The sequence below is a fragment of the Petromyzon marinus genome, chromosome 10, assembly GCF_048934315.1.
Source record: "Petromyzon marinus isolate PM22_M1 ecotype Great Lakes invasive population chromosome 10, UKy_Petmar_22M1.pri1.0, whole genome shotgun sequence".
In the NCBI taxonomy this organism is placed as follows: Eukaryota; Metazoa; Chordata; class Hyperoartia; order Petromyzontiformes; family Petromyzontidae; genus Petromyzon; species Petromyzon marinus.
This window is the reverse complement of record NC_133676.1, coordinates 13,165,902-13,187,214: the sequence shown is the minus strand read 5'-3', so window position 1 is coordinate 13,187,214 and position 21,313 is coordinate 13,165,902. Positions and strand designations below refer to the sequence as shown.

The 21,313-nt window shown below is 41.8% G+C and overlaps 1 protein-coding gene across 4 annotated transcripts in view; it reads left to right on the top strand.

Moving 5' to 3' along the window:
- The window catches only part of FYCO1 (FYVE and coiled-coil domain autophagy adaptor 1), a 59,030-nt gene continuing 37,717 nt past the window's right edge, over positions 1 to 21,313 (top strand). The window contains exons 1-13 of one of the 4 annotated variants that reach the window (XM_032951156.2): positions 1 to 197; positions 3,114 to 3,197; positions 3,724 to 3,830; positions 6,890 to 7,015; positions 10,400 to 10,506; positions 10,755 to 10,898; positions 11,001 to 11,097; positions 11,681 to 13,102; positions 14,353 to 14,445; positions 14,681 to 14,799; positions 15,437 to 15,493; positions 16,791 to 16,958; positions 20,934 to 21,083. In XM_032951156.2, the coding sequence (XP_032807047.2) occupies positions 191 to 197; positions 3,114 to 3,197; positions 3,724 to 3,830; positions 6,890 to 7,015; positions 10,400 to 10,506; positions 10,755 to 10,898; positions 11,001 to 11,097; positions 11,681 to 13,102; positions 14,353 to 14,445; positions 14,681 to 14,799; positions 15,437 to 15,493; positions 16,791 to 16,958; positions 20,934 to 21,083 (2,681 nt within the window). In that variant the 5' untranslated portion in view covers positions 1 to 190. Of the gene's footprint in view, positions 198 to 2,273; positions 2,534 to 3,113; positions 3,198 to 3,723; positions 3,831 to 6,889; positions 7,016 to 10,399; positions 10,507 to 10,754; positions 10,899 to 11,000; positions 11,098 to 11,680; positions 13,103 to 14,352; positions 14,446 to 14,680; positions 14,800 to 15,436; positions 15,494 to 16,790; positions 16,959 to 20,933; positions 21,084 to 21,313 lie in introns of those variants that run through there. The other 3 variants (XM_032951159.2, XM_032951158.2, XM_032951157.2) reach the window with 3 other exon arrangements.

Sequence of the window (21,313 nt, the reverse complement as noted above, 5' to 3'; positions counted from 1 at the left end):
CCCCCGCCACGCCCCCCCGCGGCACACCGCCGTGTAAACACGCGGCGCCCGCTGTGTGGCCATCAGTGGTGGCCGTGGTGGTGGTGGTCTGGTGGCCGTGGTATAAGAACGTGGGCCGCCCCCCCCCTCTCGTGTTGTTCGTATCCGGAGGAGTGAAGAAAACAAACCCCGCAGTAGCCGGCGAGAGACGATGAACGGTACGTGAAACGCCGTCTCGATCGGTGTTGTTATTATTATTAAGTTATCGCGTGGTGGTGGTGGTGGTGGTAGCGGCCCTCTCGTGGAGTTCGTGTCTCCCAATTCGGAGGAGAAAAAACAAACCACCACCACCACACAGTAGCCGGGCGAGAGACGGACATGACCGCCGTTCGGTGTCATCGTCGTCGTCTTTATTGTTGAGTTAAGACGGCGTGTTGCCGCTTGTTATCGCACTTGCCTCGCGTTAAATACAGCCCGTAGCTCTACGGCAACGTGCCCTTTGTTGACGCTAACTCGGGGGGATGGCGATGATGATGCTGGTGATGGGAAGGTGGAGGGGGGGGGTAGTGTTTTCGTGCTGTATACTGCCTCGTGTTGGTTTTGTTGCAGCAGTTAAAAAGGTCACGGCGTCTCTTTCCCCTACATCCGAGAATCTCAGATCTCGAGTTAAAGGCGCTGTTAAACAATTTCCCTATCGCTGCCAGGGACCTAGAAGGTTTTTTTTTCACCTCCGAGGTTGTATCTGTATTTAAGAGTACTCGCGACTAATTTAAATGTAATTGATGTACAAGCCCTTTTTGTCAATCTACTGCTGGATTAATTTCTTCTCTACTTTCTCCCCGCGCGTCATTGTGTGTCGTTTGTCCATACTTCACCACCCTTGTCAGTGCGTGTTCGCCACTGATGTTAATCTGGGCCTTATAAAGGTTAAATTTTGATTTAAAGCTTTCGTGACTGCAGGGATTCATATTCTTGGTTCTCTCGGTAAAGTCACCACGTAGAAGGGAAACAATAAACAATAAAATAATATCAAAATAATATAATTTTATTGTTTCCCTTCTACGTGACTTTGCCGATAGAACCAAGCATATTTATAAAGGTTGTTTTATCCTTGTGTTTTATTTAATTGTATTACAGTCGTAATGCTTGTGGTATCGAGATAATTTGGCTGTAAAGGCTCTGTGTTTCAAACATGTTTACCGTTTACATTTTACAAGGCCACCTTCACTCGGCCTGAAATTAAACACGTGTGTCAATAATAACATCTACATACCGTAGTCATGGATTTTAAACAGACTTGTATGCTTGTATTCTTATGGACCAGGCCATAAAGAGAGGTGCTGTCTGGTGTAGGCCAATCCGTTTAGAAGACAATGCTTACATAATTTATTATCAGAGCATGTTTTGTTTGCATGTTTACCACAAGTACGTGTGGTTAATGCAGACTTGATTCCTTGCAAGAGGTATCTCTTTGGTGTTTGAATATATTAACACCTTTTTTTATTGCCAGAAAGGGTAAACGGCTGTTATTTTCCATAATACTCGTAGTGTTTGTTTACCGTGTCTATGGGATTTGGGGATGTGGGTTTCTTTGTCTATTTCTGGGTGGTGAAAAGAGAGGGGGCCCACTCACTGGGTCCACGTGTTGCCACAGTTGGGAATTGAATCCTGCGTGTTGGGGGCACTTAGAAACATGCCTTTAGATTTAATATTCTTTGGGTCTTTCGGTAAAGTAACGTAGATAAAGTCACCTAACTAAAAAAAAGATTTTTTTGTTTATTTTATATTTATTCTTTTTATTAATTTGTACCTATCTACGTGACTTTACCGAAAGACCCAAAGAATATGAATTCCTGCAGTCACGAAAGCTTTAAGTCAAGATTTATGCATTTAGATTATTTTGCTTGTATACATGTCCCACACTAATCCACTTTTTTGAGCTATTTGTGGCCAGATCGCTTCTGAAAAATCAGCTAATAGACTCGGTGGGTTTTACTTGGTAAGATAATAATAAAAAATAGTTTAGTCTTTATTTGTATTTTCTATTGCATTGTTTACGTTTCCTATACTCTGCACTCTTATCGTGTACTGTATTTTTATTGTTGTTGTGTAACGTTCTTATCCGCCCCCTACTGAACAAGTGTGGAAAAAAGAGCGCTATAGCTCATCGGATTCCTCCAGTATAACTATTCTGATGCAGGCTTCGAGGGGGGGGGGGTGGCATGGGAGCCGAAGCACCACGGGACAATGAGGGCATTTTCATTCGTTTGTAATGCAGCGTGGCAACGTGTCTACGGCTACTTGGGGGGGGGTGATGGGCTGAACATATTCCAAAGTACTGGCTTTGCATCGGCGTTGGCCTGGTACAGTACTGTGTAAGGGATTTAACGTTGAGTACACCAGCAAGTGTTTAAATGCGGGTTTAGCAATTGAGTTATATTTACATACGATTAATTATTACCACTCAACCGCACGCCTTGCTCGAAGCACAATGGAGATTGTAGCAAAAATGCGCAATTTATTAACTGCTTCTAAGTGTACAAATTCCTGTACGGTGAGTTAACTAATTACAATGCTGTAATATGTTAACCGTCTGCTACAAATCGCTAACGTACTACCGTGTATGCATATGTTATAATACAAATATAACGGCGCAGCCATGCAATTTACTTGCCCAGGCCACTGCTGGGTAGACAAGAGGCAAGTAATAAAAACACACCCGTTGTAATTGTTTCAACTTCCGCGCCTGGAGATTGAAGCCGGTGAACATCTGGACTTAAGTGTGCTCACCATTACACCATCACGTGGTAAAAAGTTAGCATTTGTTACCCCGGAAAAAAAAGTCTCGAATTAAGTCTCTCGCAAGACTTGAAGGAAAAGTCTCTGAGTTTTAGTATTCAGTTTCAAGACTTTCAACAAAGTCTTGCTGAATTTCAGCACTCATTTTAAACTTGAATACAATATTCTGTACGTGGACATTCACGTTCGTATTTAATTTAAGTCTAAACTTCTACCAAACAATATACACGTGCATACACACAACGCCAAAACAAGCCTTTGTGCTCAATTGTGCATATCGAAGTTAGAGGGTCTGGGAATTGAAGTGATTGTGTTATTTTTTCACCTACCTTCAGATTCAATGGATTCAATGGATGCAATGGAGTTTCACAACATACAAGCTGAGAGTCAAGTTCAGCGAATTACTCGCGAATTGCATGGTAAGTAGCACAAACTCTCTTGTGAACATTTGTATCAGTCCCTTCAAAGTACCGTACAGTACTTGTAAATGCTTACAATTGAAATTCATTGTTCTTGATTTGCTGGTAGATGTAGAACTATATAAAGTTAAATATTTCCTCCAACTCCATGAATACTTTATATTATTTTTGTTTAACTGTTTACAGAATAATGTATACTGGATGAGAGCCTCATGCTTCTACTTGTGTTGAGGGTTATTTGACCATACCTCAGTACACGGGTCAGTACGGGCTGGTGATTTTGGGGAACATAGAAGCACAATACAATAATATTTTGCGGTAGTTTCTTCTACTGCCCATGAACTTGGCTCTACAAGCCGGCACGCATCAGAGCAGTAGCAGGATAAAACTGCTTGGCTAACTTGGGATCGGGTGCATTGATGGTGATTTGGTTATAGGTAAGATTTGCAGAATATAGTATGACAATGCCTAACATGCTTTTCTACTTTAACGACAAATAAACTGTACTTCTTGTATGTGTGCCTAGATTGTGTGACGGAGCTCATCAGAGAGTACAGAGAGTGTGGAGACCCTGTGACAGACGATAATGCCAGCCTGAACAAGTTGTGCACAAAACTCGAGTACATGTTACAGGTATCCCAATGCTTATCATACTTATAACACTGAGGTCTATTTATAACCCGTATAAATTTCGATTTAAAGCTTTGATTTAAAGCTTTCGTGACTGCAATGATTCATCTTCTTTGGTTCTTTCGGTAAAGTCACGTAGAATGAGAATAAAATAATAAATTGATAAGAGAAAATAACACTAATATTCTCACGACGTTTCGGCCACAACACAAGCGGCCTTCATCAGGTGAAGGGACGAGACTGTCTGGTAGGACAGCGCTGGAGTGAAAGAGCCACGTTCAGATCACGACCTTTAAGCTGTGTGAGAGGAAACAAAGCGCCTTGACAAAGGAATTAGCATATAATTTAGCATTGAAATGGCTGAGTGATTAGCTTGTAACTGGTCACAGAAATAGCTATGTTAAAGTCAGAGCATACACATTCACCGAGGCACTTAGTACAAATCAAACAGGAGAATTTAGCATTGAAATAACTAGGCGAATTTAGCATTGAAAAAACTGAGTGATTAGCTAGTGACTGGTCACAGAAATGGCTATGTTGAAGTCAAGGCCTACACATCTGAGCTATTCACAGTACTATATAGTGAACCAATAAAAAACTAAAATATAAATTACCTTAATGTTATCAATAAACTCTATGTTCTCCAATCAGCTAAGCTACCAACAATAAGTCGTTATATATCACAATGCTATATGGCGAAAAAATGGGTGGATTTTTACCCTCAACTTTAGCAACACGGATAGCTACGGGCCCTGTTCAGACGGACGAGTTCATCCATGGTCGGAACAGAGGAGGGGGAGAGAGACAGCTGCGAGGCGCTATTATACTCCATGTTGTAAACCATACCATTAACCGTGGTGTGAGAGGTATTAAGAGTCAATGCTGGCGAAAGAGCTGCGGTCTGAAGGTCATCGTAAAATACAATTAATTAAGAACAGAAATGGTTTAAAACATCTTTCCAATGGTTACTAAGCCAGAATCCATCTTCTCGGGTGAAATTGTCTCTGTGCTTGTATATGTGAATGGCCTCATGAACGAATCTCTCATGGTAGCCGGTTGGTTTGCAAAGAACCTCCGTCTTGGAGAAGTCAATGTCATGTGAGCCCACTGAATTATAACAGTGATCTGCCACGGCAGAGGAGTTCGTTCTACCGTGTTTCAAGTCTGCTTTATGTTCGCGGATGCGGTCCGAGATATGTCGTTTGGTTTCTCCAATGTAGCTACTACCACAGAGGCACTTTAGTTTGTAAACGCCCGGGTACTGTATGTCTGGAACAGCATCTTTTACAGATGGAACTAAATCACGGATTTTATGTACTGTGTTGAATTGGACCTGGATCTTGTGTTTATTCAGGATTTTGGAGATCTTTTTAGTGACCCCTGCAATGTAGGGTAAGGTGATGGTTTTGAGTGGCTCCACAAGAGGATCCTTCTTCATGACTGGAGTGATGGCTTTGCGGATTGTGTAGTCGGAGTAACCATTAGCCCTGAGAGCCTGGTGTACGTGCTTGAGTTCACTGGTAATGTGTTCCTGGTCGGAAATGCATTGGGCTCTATGGTATAGAGTCTTGATGAGGGAGTTCTTCTGGGATGGATGGTGGTGGGAATCCGGTTTCAAGTAAGCATCTGTATGGGTAGCTTTCCTGTAGACAGAGTGGCTCATTGAACCATCATGTCTCCTTTTAATTAAGACATCCAAAAAAGGGTAGTTTGCCATCTTTTTCGACCTCCATGGTATAAAATGTCAGTACCTGGCTGGGACAACACAACCGAGTCCAGGACCATCTGTTAGGATATTTTTGATACATGGATTTTGGCAGTACTTATTACAGTTTATAGTTATAAATAATCTGCCATTAAACCTTTGCTGCAAGCTGTAAAAAATGTAGCACTGCTTTGGAAGGGGATCCTCTTTAAATACACGACTTGGAAGTTTTTTATGTGCTCTTTCATAAACTCTTTAAAATATTTGATTAACATTCTATTTACATTTATTGAATGCCTTTAAACTTTTTTGTTAGTGTTATGTTTGTTGAGTATACACTGTCATAAAAATGGAAGCTGGGTTTTCCAGGCTTGGCTTGGTGATTATGCCATAGGTGTAAAATCTTTTCCACATCAGTTCCAGCCAACAACACACTGTAAATGCAAATAGATGACTTGGTATTACATAATCAAATTCATCACCTGGGTTGGTCCTATTTAAAAAGAAAACCTCATGGGCCATTTCCTTGAAATGAAATATTCTAATCACTGCAAATTTTAGGTCCTTCCTGCAATACTGTAGTGCAGCCCAAGGCTTGTTATCTGCTGTTGTCGCGCATTCCCGATTCCCTGTGCAGAATTTCAAGGAAGGAACCCCCCCCCCCCCCATTCTCAATTAAAATGAGGTCACATTAAACTGCAGTCTATATTTAATAAGGGGTGCAGCTGTAGAACAGTGATTTCCATAATGTGCTATAAACCCGAACAACCCGAGTTTGATTCCTGTCATTGCTGATTTCAGTGGCTGGTAATATCTGAACTGTTCGTAAGAGGCCCCTCTCAACTATGTCTACTAGTGCGGTGAAATATGGTCAGCCCGCTTAACCAAAAAGGCATGGTGAGGATATCATCTAATAGTGGATTTATAATTGATTTTAAAATATAATTACGAACGATTATTTAACGATTAGTAGATATATGGCATTGTTATTATGGACTCTTGTCAATGTGAACAGGTAAAGTATAAATACAATTTATAGTCCTTTGTCAATGATTTGCTAGATTAAGGAATGGGATGGTGGACTGAATCCGCCCAGATATCATTTGCCACTGATGTTAACCCTAGCGGGGAACTGCAATTGTTTTGCCAGGTTCAAAATACAGTGTGCTAACCACTGCTCCACTGCCTCTACCCCTAGATACAGCATATCAGAGGTTAAATTCATGGTCGTTTTAGCACGTTTTTAAGCTCGCAGTAAAATAAACCGGAGTGCTCTGGAGTTTACTTTTGTACGTTATATTGCAGCATTTCTTTTTTCTACATTCCATTAATACCATGTTGTGTGCTGTTTTTTCAGTTTGGTCAAAAGGAGAAACGGACCCTGATGGGCATTCGAAGGGAGTATTGGGACTACTTTCACGACTGTCTTGCCAAACAGAAAGGAGCTAATGATGGAATCCGTTTCGTCAAGTCGATCCCTGAGGTGAGAAGGCACATTCTTCATGCTGCAACAGATTTAGAATGCCATACTTGTTAAGCCTATTATGTTCAATGGGAGACTGGATTGTTGACCCAAGTGCCTGGCATTTATTAATACATTTTAGGAACCTGTGGATAATGTGACACTAACTTTTCCTCTAAGTGATATCAAACTAGAATGAAGTATTCTCTTTCACTTTGGGGATTTCTCTCTCAAACAGGAAAGTTAACGGTGAAGATAGGTGTAAACGATTGACCAAACTTTTATACTGCAGTAAATAAAGCTGTTGCGGTTTTTTTTACAGTAAAATATACTGTTCTTAATGTATCATTTCTTAAAGTGTTCTCATTGTAATAGTCCATGTAAAATGTATTCTAAATTTTTATTTCCTTGACTTTAAAGCCATTCTACTTTAGCATTGAATGGAACTTGATACTTATGTTATTCCGTTGCATGTGTGTAAGGTGAAGCAGATTTCGGTGTCCTTTTGCATCTATTTATATCAGACGCTTGGGCAAAGTCTCCACCATTTTATTGGTTTACAAAAGCGCAGCGACTTTCTAGAAATCCTTATTTACAATTCAGGAATAAAATACATTAGCATCATCTAGAACGCGTTTCACCAAATATCAGTTGTGGGCTGGTTTGTGGTTTCGGCGGTTTTAATTGCGAAGAAAATCATTGGTCAGACTTCAGTATGTATAACTGATGCTTTTTAAAGCCATCATTATGATGGCAGGCATTTTGTCAGGTAAGCTAATATACACTAAAATGGAAGCTGTATCTCTTGAATGAGTAACCCCTGGCCCAGATTTGATTCAAGGATACATTTTACAATTTGGTGAATGGTAGTGCTGTTCCTCTGAACTGCAAGGGTGATGTGAAACCACCACATGTAAGATGTATGAATTGAAAACATCGATTCTTACACGTTAAATTTTACGAGCAGGAACCCATGGAACTTCGGCAGTTAAAGGGTGGCGAATATGTACGTTCTGTCATCACTCCCTCTCCGTGACCCCCCCTCCTCCTCCTCACAACATCACTCCAATCTTGTGTGACGTTGGAACTCCTCAACAGCTCAGTGTCTGAGGTCATCGGCACCTCCCCTCTACCTCACCAGCGTGGTGTGACGTCATAATCCACCCGGCCAAACTAGTTTTTCTGCTTTAGACGAACGAGCATATAACATAGATGCAATTTTGACTTGAGCATCTAGCGATGTAAATGTATTCCTCCACTAAATTTTGACTTGAAACTTTCGTGACGGCAGGAATTCATAATTCTTGTTTCTTTCGGTAAAGTCACGTAGATTAAAAAAAAAATTGAGAGTGATAAAAACAAAAAAACCCCAGGATGTTTCGATCGCAACACAAGCGGTCTTCATCAGGCGGAGAGAAAAGAGGGGGCAAGCCTATAAATGCAACTGCTTTATAAGGGTTTCCAAAGTGAGCGGGAGGATTTATGTTATTGTTTTTATTTTCTATCTACGTGACTTTACCGAAAGAACCAAGAACAGTTATTCCTCCGCTAGTTCATAAAGCGTGTCTTCGCCAGGCAAAAATGTTCAATAAATATAATTGTTAACCTGATGTGATTTTTTTCTTCTTCAAATTTGATCGATGGTGAAACACTAACACGTACTCCAAAAAATATCTTTTTCCTCTAAAAAACACGTTGTTGACGACTTGAGTCAACTTCTTATATTTAAAGACGTACCCATTGGAAACTTAATACTCTGAGAGGAAGGAAGCTCTTTACCGTTTTCGAATTATTCAGATTTCAACATAAAATCCGTATTTTTTTCATTAAAAACTGCTTGACTTCGAAATATCTAAAAATTAAAGATAGAATAATGGTTCTTGCTTTAATTTTGTTTGCTGTTTCATGCTCTATCGAACGAAAAAAACTGCAATCTTATATTTGAAACAGTTTCTGAATGGCAGGCACAAACATGTTTGTGGGGCATTTAAAAATCGAGGTTTGGAGGCCTATTGATTGTCCTAAAAGCTACTTTTGTCTACCAAATTTCAGCTTTCTACCTTGTCGAGAAGTACCCTGTAGGTTTTTGAGACATACAGATTAAGGTTTTTATTTATATCGATGCTTCCTACTGATACTTTGCCTCCAGTCATTCAGACAACAGGAGCAGTCATTCATTACACGTGTTACTTTTGGTAAACATGATAATGAGGTCAAATTGCTGACCTCCACAATGCTTTCGCACTTTGCAGACAGTCGGCAAACATTGGCACACACTTAAGGGCCTGAGCTTAAAATGCAATGTGTGGACCTGGTCTGGATAACACATTGGAATGGTGTGATCAAACTTCAAAGGGTACCCAGTTGCCAAATGAATGCCTCAGATACATGGGCCTTTCAATCTACTTTAAAACAATTCAATACCCTGCTTAATAAAATGAAAACTACGTGATGCAATTATACGTGAAATTGGTGGAGTTCTTTTTACAATTGCCACATCATCCCATTCCTATTGGCCCTTTAGCAGAATATAAATTATTAAACAAAAATAGTTATTTTTTGCCACAATAGTTATATTGTCAGCATTCATTTAAGCATAAAGCCTCTCCTGGCTTTTCTTCATAATTGGGATTTTATACATAACTGCTGCTGTGACGTGAGTTTGGCTCCGCATTTTCCTAGACGTAGTACGGCAGCTGTCTTGTTTGGCTTTTGTTGTGCTGCTGTCCTTGTTGTGAACATTGTTACATCACAGGCACTTGCCCCTCCGCAGTGGTGGGATAGTGTTGTGCCAGCTATTGGGGGAGCATCTGGCATGTATTTCTGTTCAAGCGTGTCATGCGTGCATGCTGAGGGTCTTGCTTTTGTAAAGTTTGATTTGTATTCGGTATCAAACCTCCGACACGAACTTGCTTATCCACTATTGTATTCGATATAGGGGTGGTTTACTGTGGTGGTTTGCTGTGCTGAAATTGGTGATACAAATCCTGAAAAATAAGAATAGGATATACATGCAAAATATAGCTGAGTTTAGTCCAGGTACAAAATACAACCATTGACATTACAGTAGAGAAAGCATTCTTCAGTTGTAAATGCATCTTGTAGAAATGTATCTGCTTTTAAAGGTCACCAGTTATATAATCTAGTGGCCAAGTACAGTATTGCACATATAACGTACCATTACTGTAATGTAAAAAAAAACATCTGTGGGAATTTTGTCCTGCGTTTTGTTTCAGATAATGTGTTCTTCATTTCAAATCGCCAAGTCAGACTTTTGATTGTTTTGTAACCCGTACATGGAATGGTTGCGTGTGATTTAAAATATGTAATGATAATGTCTGAGATGTTATACTTGTCAATTTACACACATCTTTGGCTTTTGGCACGGTTTGCTTTTATTTGCAGCTGAAGACTGCGATCGGAAAAGGAAGGGCATTTATTCGGTACTCACTCGTTCACCAGAGGCTTGCAGACACTCTTCAGCAGTGCTTCACGAACAAACCAGTTACCAGGTATAGTGTTTCACTATTGGCTCTCCATGTAATCTAAGTACGTTGAACTTTGTTTGCACTTTACGTGGCCAACTGCTAATTGGTGGTGTGATCATCATACTTGTGCTAGTTTACAGCTGGGACTTTCAGTTGATTTCCTTTGCACAATATTGAAACTGGTGATACAATAAGTGCCCAATGATGCATTTATTAACATGGTGATTGTAGTGATTATGGCAACTATGTGGAATATTGTCTTCTGATTGCAGTGACTGGTACAGCACAAAGAGCCCTCTGGTCAAGAAAGAGTTGGTGACGGAGATGATTAGCCACTTGTATGAGTTAAACCAGCTCCCTTTCGACCTCGCACCCAGAGGATACGACCTTGATGCAGAATGGCCATCATACGCACGGTGAATAATGGAAGATCAGCATCAGACATAGACATGCGCGACGAATCAATGTGTTGCAGCTGTAAAGTGGTGTAATCTTGTGATGTTTGTTTTCAATCATAGGAGGGCACTTGGAGCTTCAGCATCACCAGCTCAGCTCTGGAAGGCTCCAAGTCGTAGCTCCAGCATTAACAGCCTAGCCAGCAGCTTTTCACCAATGGTAATTGTGCATTTGTCTGTTCGCAAGGCATTCGTATAACATTGACAACAACATAATTGTATATGACAGTATTAAGTTATAATATTTAATATCTGCAAAATAAATAGTGTGGACCCTGTTTGTAGGTACATGGTGTGCTCCTGGCTGTCTGACATTGGTTTAGAACTTATGAGAAAAACATTGTAATAGCCTGGGTGAGTGTTCTGGTCATTGAATTGAGTGTTACTTAAACTATGGAGTTATTTTACAGTGCTTCTCACTATAATCTCGTTATGCTTTTGTACATTTCACAAAGAACAAATGGTTGGATAGTCCAGGACATAGAATTATAGCAGTTGTGTTTTTTGTTGTGTGTTTTAAACAATTATGACAGTAGATAGACAGTTTGCTGATAACATTTACACTGATTAAACTTGGTCAATCCATTCCTCAGCGATAGTCAATTCACTGTTGGTTGAAAACCTCCCAAGCTGACACCATCTCAATCTTGTGATGTCATAATCCATCTAGCACACGCACACTCGCCAATTTCAATGCTCCACATTCCTATTTGAAATAATTCTGCTACTTTCGACCCTTGCAGCACATGGAGGCCTATGCCAAGCACGACTCTGCTTTCATGCAGCCACTGGACACGCCCGGCAAGCTGGACGCCACCGCTCACGGCCACCTCTACCTCGATCATCCCGTGCTCCAGCTGCACCACAACGCGGAGCAGCAGGCTCTGGAGGAGCAGGTGGAGAGCCTGCAGATCCACCTGGACCAGGCCGAGTTGCGGCTGAGACGGGAGCAGGATCGCTCCGACGCTCTGGAGGGCGAGCGGCGGGACGTGCAGGCGACGGCGCTGCTCGCCGAGCGGTCCTTGCTGCAGGCGGTGGACGACGCACGCAGGGACAAGCGGGGGCTGTTGCAGGAGAACGAGGCACTCCAGCTGAGGCTGTGCGATCTGCAAAAGATGCTCGACGAGAGCAAGCGGGACGTCGCCATGCTCGAGGGGAAAGTGTCGAGCTTGGAAAAAGACGCCGCGGCGAGCGAGCCGCGCGCCGATCGCGCTCGGGCGGAGACCGCTTTCCTGCAGGGCGGTGCTCCGATTCACCCCGGCGTTGCGGTGTGCGATCCCGAAGGTGAAGACAATGTCGGGGCACTTGCCTTGACAGCAGAGGACAGGCGTCAGGGTGAAGTGTTGGAGGGTAATCGAAGTGACTTTGACCCGATGGCTCGGAGTGAAATTGCCAAGCTACGCTGCCAGCTTGAACTGTCAGAGCAGCAACTGCAATGGAGGCAAGCTGACGTCACTCGGCTGACGACAGAGGTGGGCGAGTTGCGCTCCCGGCTTGGCGTTTCCAAGGAGGAGGTTCAGAAACTCAAGAGGAGTGCGGCGGAACAAGCTCTTTCCAGCAAAATGCAGAGGCAGGAGTTGGAGAGCCTCAAAGTGGATCTGGTGAATGTAAATAGAGTTCATGTTGAGCAACTGCTGCAGATGAAGGAAGAGCTTGGGGACCTCGAGAAAGAGAGGGAGTTTTTGCTGAAGAAAAAATCCGATTACGAGCTAAAGCTGTTGTCAAATGAGGAGGAAAATCTTCAGCTCTCTCATTGTTTGGAAGAGTATGAAAGGAAGAATTTGGAGTTTGAAGAGCGCTTGTATAAAGCTCACGAAGAGGCTGACGAGCTTCGTTCCCAAATTTCTCAAATAGCGTCCGAAAAGGATCTATTGGTGGAAAAAATTGATTCAACGATTTCCGAATTTACAATGAGCGTGCAGCAACATGGACAAGAATCGGAGGAGTTGAAGCTGGAACTTGAGAGACTAACTGGGGAAAACACAGCATTGATGGAGCACGTGCAGAGCCTGCAGTGTCTGAAGGAAGCAAATGATGACCTGCAAACTCACCTGGAGAAGACCAAGGAGAAAATTCACATGCTGCAGGAATCCCAACGTCAAGAGTTGTCATCCATGAAGTTTAAAATGAGTTTGGAAATAATCGATTTCCAGACTCGATTAAAGGTAACATTTGATTTATTTCATAATTCTGGCCTTGTAGGTTTTTTTTATTTAACTGCAGGAAAACTCCTCATCTGCGGCCCTATTTTCCGCGGCTCCTGTTATCCATAGCAGCTGTAGGGTTCACAAATACCCAATTATCTGCAGGTCCTATTCCAATTATCCACAGCTGTTTCCTACTCTTCCCATAAGTCTTTGCAGAATGGCATCCTATATTTCTTGATGTTTTCTCGGACAGGAGGAGTTGATTGGCAAATACACGCTCTTCACAATTTGTTGTTTCTTAAAAAAATGCGCTGTGATGAAAGAGTGCACACGTGGTACTCGCTATGATCACTCGCTGTACCAGACAACACTGGCACTCACCGACACAAACACACTTAGAAACACACACACACACACTGAGATGCACACAAAGACAAGGAGACCCACACAATTTTATGCAGACACGGAGATGCGTACAAAGACATAGACACACAAACATGGAGACTCGAATCCAGATGTAGAGATGTATTGAGACATGGAGACAGACAAGGAGGTGCACAGACGGTTAGAGAGCCAAAAACAGACACTCCCACCAAGACAAGGAGATGCACACAAAGAGAGACACGGAGACAGACGAGAATACACAATAACAGGAAGACGAACAAAAACATAGAGACACAGAAACAGATACAAAGACAGACGCAGATAATCACGGATTGAGTGTACGTGTATATGTCTGCAGCAAACAAGTCCACACGGTTACATGGACACTCGTACTTGTACACACTTACAAAGATTCCCCGTATAGCCTTCACAGGCTGCAAGAACAAGTGCTATTAGCGAGCACAAGATGTTTTCACTCGCACGCAAACGCACGTTGTGCTTCCTTGACCCCCAGTGCGCTTTCAAAACTCCGGTTATCCGCAGTGTTTTCTTGGAGACTTAAATGGAGTCTCATTTATTTTCGTGGATAAGAGGAGTCTTGTGGCAAATTGATCCTATTATCTGCGAGTTATTCCCCATGGTTTACCCCACTGATTAAGAGTAAAATCACTGATAACCCCTCTGATAATAGGATCCATGATATTGAAGTCCCATATCACGAGTGGATAAAAGGAGTTCTGTCTCAGATCAAAATGTATGCTGCTGGGATTGCTTTATATATTTTTGTTTACTTTGTTTTGAAATTGCAGATCAACGTACTGTATTTAAATCGATGTGCGGTCTCGCGTGTAAATGTGAACAAACAAATCTGATAATTTTTTCAGAAACACACAGAAGAGAATGAGAAATTAAAAAGTGGCAACAGCAACAAGGATACGGTCATTTCCAATTTAAATGCCAAGGTGAAGACACTAAAGGTAGGCTAATCCTCATGGCTGTGTAGCCTCCACTCCACACAAGACCACACTATTAAACAATCTCATAATTTGATCTTCAAAAATGAGACATTACTCCACAGGGAATGCACATTTTTTTCCATAAAGACTGGTAACTTAATGTCTTTTTTCAGATGAAACGTTGGTGTGTATAATGAACACAAAGCAGGCTTTGTATTACTCTGCTGTGTGCTGACTAATGTGGTTTTATTTCAAGGCTGATTACCAGCTGCTTCAGGACCTGTCGATAGCTCAGGAAGAGAATTTCAACGAGCAGCTGCGGGAGCGGCTAAAGAAAGAAGAGGAAGGAATTGGCCTGAGGAAGGCGCTGGACAGGTACTGCAGAGCATGAAGTTCATGCACTGACCAAGGGAAAAATGCTCCTGATTCCCACTACAGCACAACCCCCACCCCGTTACGAACCGAGTTTGTGTGTCAATGCGGGGGTACACACTGCGTGTCGATCGTACCCTAACCTTTTCATACGGTAACCACCAACCTGGTGCAATTTTTTTTGCTCGAGGTTCATGTTGTTGGTTGCATGCTAAGTAAATCTGCTTGTGAAAATGTTGCTTGTGTTAAGCTATGAATATTGTTGGCTTTGCCTGTTTTTATATTTTTTGCTTTGCAACTGCATGTTTTGCTTGCACTGTAATAGTTGTAGAACTTGCCCATCGCTGCTCCTTTGTTTGCTTTTTTGCTGGGATGTTTTGCTTGCTTTGTATTCGGCCATGCCAAGGTACCCTTTGTAAAAAAAGAGACAATGGACCAAAAGTCACACATTGGCACTACTATTAAAGCCCAGTTTGGGATAAAAAAAAAAAGCATTATGTTGAAAGTAATATTTTCATTAAAAAAAGTTTGAACCAAAAGCAACATTTGCTTCGGTGGAAATTTGGTACATTGCATTACAAAGGGACATTGCATGATGGCATTAATTTTTTCTGCTTCATTTATTTTGCTTTTGAAACAGGCAATTCGGCTCCTGGTTCTCTTTCAGTGGTAACACGAATTTGCAACGAATAGACAGGTGCGCATAAGAGCTTCCAATGTCTTCACATTTCATGCTGCTTTTAATGCGAGTTCTGTATTGTACTGCTGTGTCATTTATTTAATCTATGTGATTAAGATAAATAATTAACCTAGTTGTGTCCAGAATTGTCTGCATGCTAAAATATACATGAATATATATATTTTTTATCTTGCACCAAGTAAAGGAGTGGCAAAAATTACTTATTGTGTCCTGACACCAAAGTCATCTATTGGCCCTGGCAAGGTCATATATGATACACTACTCTTACAGGAGCCGACAGACCAGTTGATGCTATGGTCTGCGTTTCACCGCAGTGACACGTGTCAGTGTCGATCGAACGCCTACGACCACAAATTATGAATATGGCTATGCAGCTTCTTAACTCTGTAAGTTGCTGTTTAACTCGTTGACATCCATCCGTTACCTGTGGAAATCCATAATGTAACTTGAGACCAGCAACTTAAACTAGACTGTTTTATTAAACTTTATTTTATTTTACCTGGTAAGGCCCACTGAGCTCTATAGCTCCTTTTTGATAAGTGACCTGACCACACTCAACAAAGTGGCCTATGTGGAAATTTATAGCAGCCAAATACTCTAAACGCAAATTGGTTCTTAATGTGGAGGGGGAAAACTGGAGGACCCAACCTCTATACAAGGTGAAGTAGTTGGAATCGCACATTTAGAGATGGAATACTGTTGAATTAGTTTTTCTAAACTATTGCATTCTATGCTATTAATGCAGTTTGTAAGGAGTATTAAAAGTCATGATTAAGCCTTTGGAAATCTTGGCGAAATAAGATATGGCCATATTCTTGGTTTTTTCGGTAAAGTCACGTAGAAGGGAAACAATAAAATAATAAAAATATAAAACAATATTTTATTGTTTCCCTTCTATGTGATTTTACCGAAAGAACCAAGAATATGAATCTCTGCAGTCACGAAAGCTTTAAATCAAAAAGATATGGCCAGTTTAATCAAATAGAAAAATGCACTATTCTCAAGTTAAAAAGTGATTTAGTTTGTATATTTTTGCATGAGCATATCCTTCATTTTGTTAATCGCCCCTTATCATGTTGGCTAGGAAACTGCAGATCTATTTGTAGAACCCCAGGTTTCTTCATGTCAACCATTGCAGTCTCCTCACTTTATAACTTGAACAGTCAGGATCACTCATTTACATGCATCTGCGGAATAACCGACAATTAATATAGGATCATGTCTATTCCTTAACCTGGTGTTGCCCATCCCTACGGTGTGATGTTGTATTTATATATATATTTGCCAAGCACAGGTGTAAGGAAACGCTTGAATCTGAACAAAAGGATCATAAGAATCTCATGAAGGAGCTGGCCATTGTGAAGAGCAGAGCGGAGGAGGAAGAGAAGAACCTTCTTTCAGAGATTCAGGAGCTCAAGGAGACAATGGCAAACATGTCAGACCGACTCATAGAACTGCTCAAGTGAGTCGTACACACAGCACCTGTACGTGTCACCAAATGAACATACTTTCAGTGTTTTACAGTTGTACAAACATGCGATGAACCCCTCCCATGACAATATTTACACTCCTGGGTACACAAGGGTATTGACCCTCGTTTTTTACATTAAGCCGTTCAAAGGTACAGTTATTATAATAGCAGAACAGGGCAAATAAAATTTGTAAATTCGGTATTCTCTGCTGCTGCTGCTTTTGCTGCTGCTGAACATGTTTGACACGGCAAGCAAAAATATATCACATAATTTATTCTTTGTGCCAATCTTATAGCGAAAGGTCACGAAGGCACTATGAATTACACATTACAGTCTGCAGTAGTTTAACAGTAAGACGCCGATGTTGCTATGTGCCTTTACCCAATTTGCTAATTTGCAATTCACTGTAAAATTTGGTAAATCTGACCTGTGACACCGGCATGCATTGCTTACTCTTTTTTGTGAAATCATTTGGGATAGATCACATTCATTAGGGAAGCAAACAGTGTATTTTTTTTAGTAAACGCCACCTATGGTATTAACCAGGGCAGCCGCTGGGCGTGTACCGCGAACATCTAAATCAAGCAGTAAACTTTAACGAGACCATGTCACCCCCTCGTAAAATAAATACAAACATCTTTTCCCACCCTTGCCCATGATAGGGAAGCAATTTCCTGCCCCCAAGTGTGGATAAGATGCCATTTTAAGATAGAAAAGTAATTTCATGTCATCTGTTTCTGTGGAATCTTCACTAATTGGGTGATGGACTGCTCTTCGATAGTTCTAATATATTATTTATCTCATGACATGATGCCGATAACATAAAATTGGAGAAAAACATTTAGAAAGGATATTCAGATACATTGTCTATGACCAAATCACCCAGATCTTGCAAGCAAAGTAAGGTTGAGTCTTTCATGGGTGACCACAAATGTAGGTTTGAGTCTTTTACTGGTAGGAAACGTAGTGGACTGGAGCTCAACAGGGATTAATTCACAGGAGGCAGGGGATTAATTGTGTGTGTCTGTGGATGTCTGTCCACGTGGGAGGGGTGGGGCTGGTTGGGGAGAGGAGGGTAGGGAGGGGCTGGATGGGGAGGGGAGGGTGGGGAGGGGCTGGGTGGGGAGGGTGGGGCTGGGTGGGGGCTGGGTGGGGTGGGGCTGGGTGGGGAGGGGCTGATCACCCCGTGGTGCCCTTATAAACCTCAATGGTGAACCTACTCACGCCGGCTTGTGCCCGCCCTCACAGTCGAGCATGTTTGCGGAATACACCACGTGGTGCTGCCGTTGACCCTGGCCATGGACCGAGCAACCCAACGTTCCTACCAGCTCCCTCCGCAGGAATGTGTTGATTGGTGACCACAAATGTTCAAATTAAAAGTGTCAGTTATTGTGGACAGTAGAGGGCAGTGCAGCAACATCCATGGTTCTGAAATCCCTCCACAAACACACACTGACCGGCATAGTGAAGTATGGTCAAAACATCTCATGGTCTGCAAGGATGTGGGGAGGCTCTCATCCAGCAGTGGATTGACACAAAAAACGAGCAATCCATGTACAAATACAGCAGTTGAAATTGTATTAGTTCTTGCAAAAATATCACCTACTGTTAATGTATCCATCATATAAATGCATAAATTCATCACTTAGCATAAACCATTTTTAAAATAGATTTTTAAATGTTTAAATGCTTGCTCACTCAATCATATGCTCCAGATTTTGTCACCATTAAATACTCATCCATATGTAGTTAAACATAATCTAAACTAAAATTTGCTTTTCTAACCTTTCCCAGCCAATTTAATTCCAAATGTGACATTTTAATAATGATGGAGTAAAAATGCAATGAAAGCAATGTCACTCGAATGTATATTTTATACTCCAAAACCTTCTTAAATTGTAATTGGTGTGTTTTAATGGTTTAGTGTTCATTTGAGCAACAGTACATTTTTACTCAAACATAATTCCATGTATAATAGAGGTTTTTTGGGTTAGATCGCGTAAATAATTAAATGTGTCATTAAAACCCACCAACACCCGAGACAGCTAACTAGTAATGGTTGCCATGTAAACAGAACGTGGCCAATTCGTCACTAGTACAGCACACCGGTGTGTTGGAGAGCCAAGCCACGACATTTATAATCTGATTACGACGTTTCGCCAGTAACTACAACGAGCTTCATCAGGCCACGGCCAGATTTGTGGAGAAGTCCACCTGTTTCGTTCCTTGTATAGAGGCGACGTCGATGTGGTGACCACACTTCCGCGCTCTTGCGCCACGTGGTGGGGGGAGGGGATTACTGAGTCAACGCAATATTATGCATGTGCATTATGCGAGCACTTGGAACTTGTCCTTCCTGCCTCGGGTGTGTATTAAAATAGCCGTACCAACGGTAATCCCTATTGAAGTATGTTGTCCTTCATAGGCATGCACTTAAAGATACATTTATATAACGACACATTTATTTACGCGATCTAACCCAACAACCTCTTATGGATGATGTTCGTCGCGAAAGCCTACGTGGTAATTCCATGTATTACCTGCAGGTGGCAACATACTACCGTGGTCCTCTTTAGCGGGTGCTTCTGAACCTTTATCGTATGAATGAATACTGGGTAGTGGCATTAGATAAGTGTCTGTCTATAGTAAAGCAGTGGAGTAGGGAGCCGAATATTTCATAGACTCTATCCTATCTTCCATCCCTTTCATATAATTCCGAAAATACCGCCGTACAACTGGGACTTTGCTGCAACAAACCGGTTATGAACCACTGTCATTAGGTGTGATTTCTCTGGCCAGGAACCCACATTTACCACTCCTTAAGGTAACTCTCAGGCTCTTCGCATTATGCTCTTTCATCTGTTAGAAACGTGGATTTGGCAAGCCGGTCAGTAGTGGGAGCAACGCCTGTAATCCAGCACAGTGGAGGGTGAGGGTTCGTGGATTGGCCACGCGTGCTGTGACTTGTTTCCCAGGGGTGTCCAGATGCTGTACAGTAGCTTGCCAGGAGAAGGCGTTGTTGCAAACTGTGGACTGCACCTGTTCCATCTTTGTGGGATCGAGTGTTGCCCCCTCACGCTTCGTGGGTTTTCTCCCAGGTGCTCCAGTTTCCCTCCATATGTAAACACTTATCAAAGGATGGTTTAAAACGCATCATAAAGTTGGTTAATTTTGAGTAAGCAATCAATGTAAAATAAATCATGGGGGGTTAGATTGTTGGAATTTGTGTAATCATTTGTCACTTCTGAAAGATTGATTGAAATGCAGTGCCTCAGTTGACCATTGTTTAAGCTATGTAAGTTGAGAGTGAACATGTAGTGTATCATTAGACCTCCTTTGCCAGTAGCAAAATGTAATAATAGGGTTTTTCTCCTTTTTTTTCTGACAACAAAACTGAAACCTTTTTACAAGGATTCATGTCTGCATTAACCACAAGACCTGCAGTCAAAATGCAACAAAAAAAACACTGATAATATATGCATTGTCTTTGAAACTGATTGGTCCACACCAAGGGACGGATTTTTTTGTTTGCATTTTGACTGCAGGTATTGTGGTTAATGCAGACATGAATCCTTGTAAAAAGGTTTCAGTTTTGTTGCCAGAAAAAAAGGGGAAAACCATATTATTATGTACAGTGTGATTATTTGGATGAATGCACGATGATCAAACAAGTGTACCACAAAGATCCATCGGTCAATCCTCTACAACGCAGCGTGCTTTGTCAACTACTTCACTTTATTTATCCAGGCGAGTACTGAAAGGGACCAGGATAGTCCAATTTGCAAAAGTTACCCAGGTCACCAAAGTAAAATGAAACAAAACCCTTAGAAGGAAATCAGAACCCCCCCCCCATGTTATGGGCCAAATATAAAATAATCCACACACACACATTGAGTGAAATAACATTTCCCGAAACAAGCGGGCTCTGTCAAAATACTTTGCCCTGTTGGTCGTTACAAACGCAGAGACAAGGATGTGCTGTGGCAGAAGAGCGACATGTTGGAGTTTGAGCAACGGCTGCGTGCAGAGGAGCGCTTTGAGAAGGACGTTGGAGCGCAGCACTGCCTCGACTGCAAGAACGAGTTCTCCTGGATGCTGCGCCGCCACCACTGCCGGTCGGTCCCCTAAGAGAGTGTCCCACTGTGCCACCCCTGGTCGAGCCTCTTAGAGTGTCCTGCTGTGCCACCATCAGAGAAACGGCCATCACAGTTCATGCAGCCGCCAAGTGTTGACACGTGTCCTTCACTTTATGTACATTTTTACGATGGTTTGTAAGCTTACGGCTTTCTTTGACGTATAATAACTGTGCTCTAGCAGCCAAATGTTATTCAGAATGATGCATAAA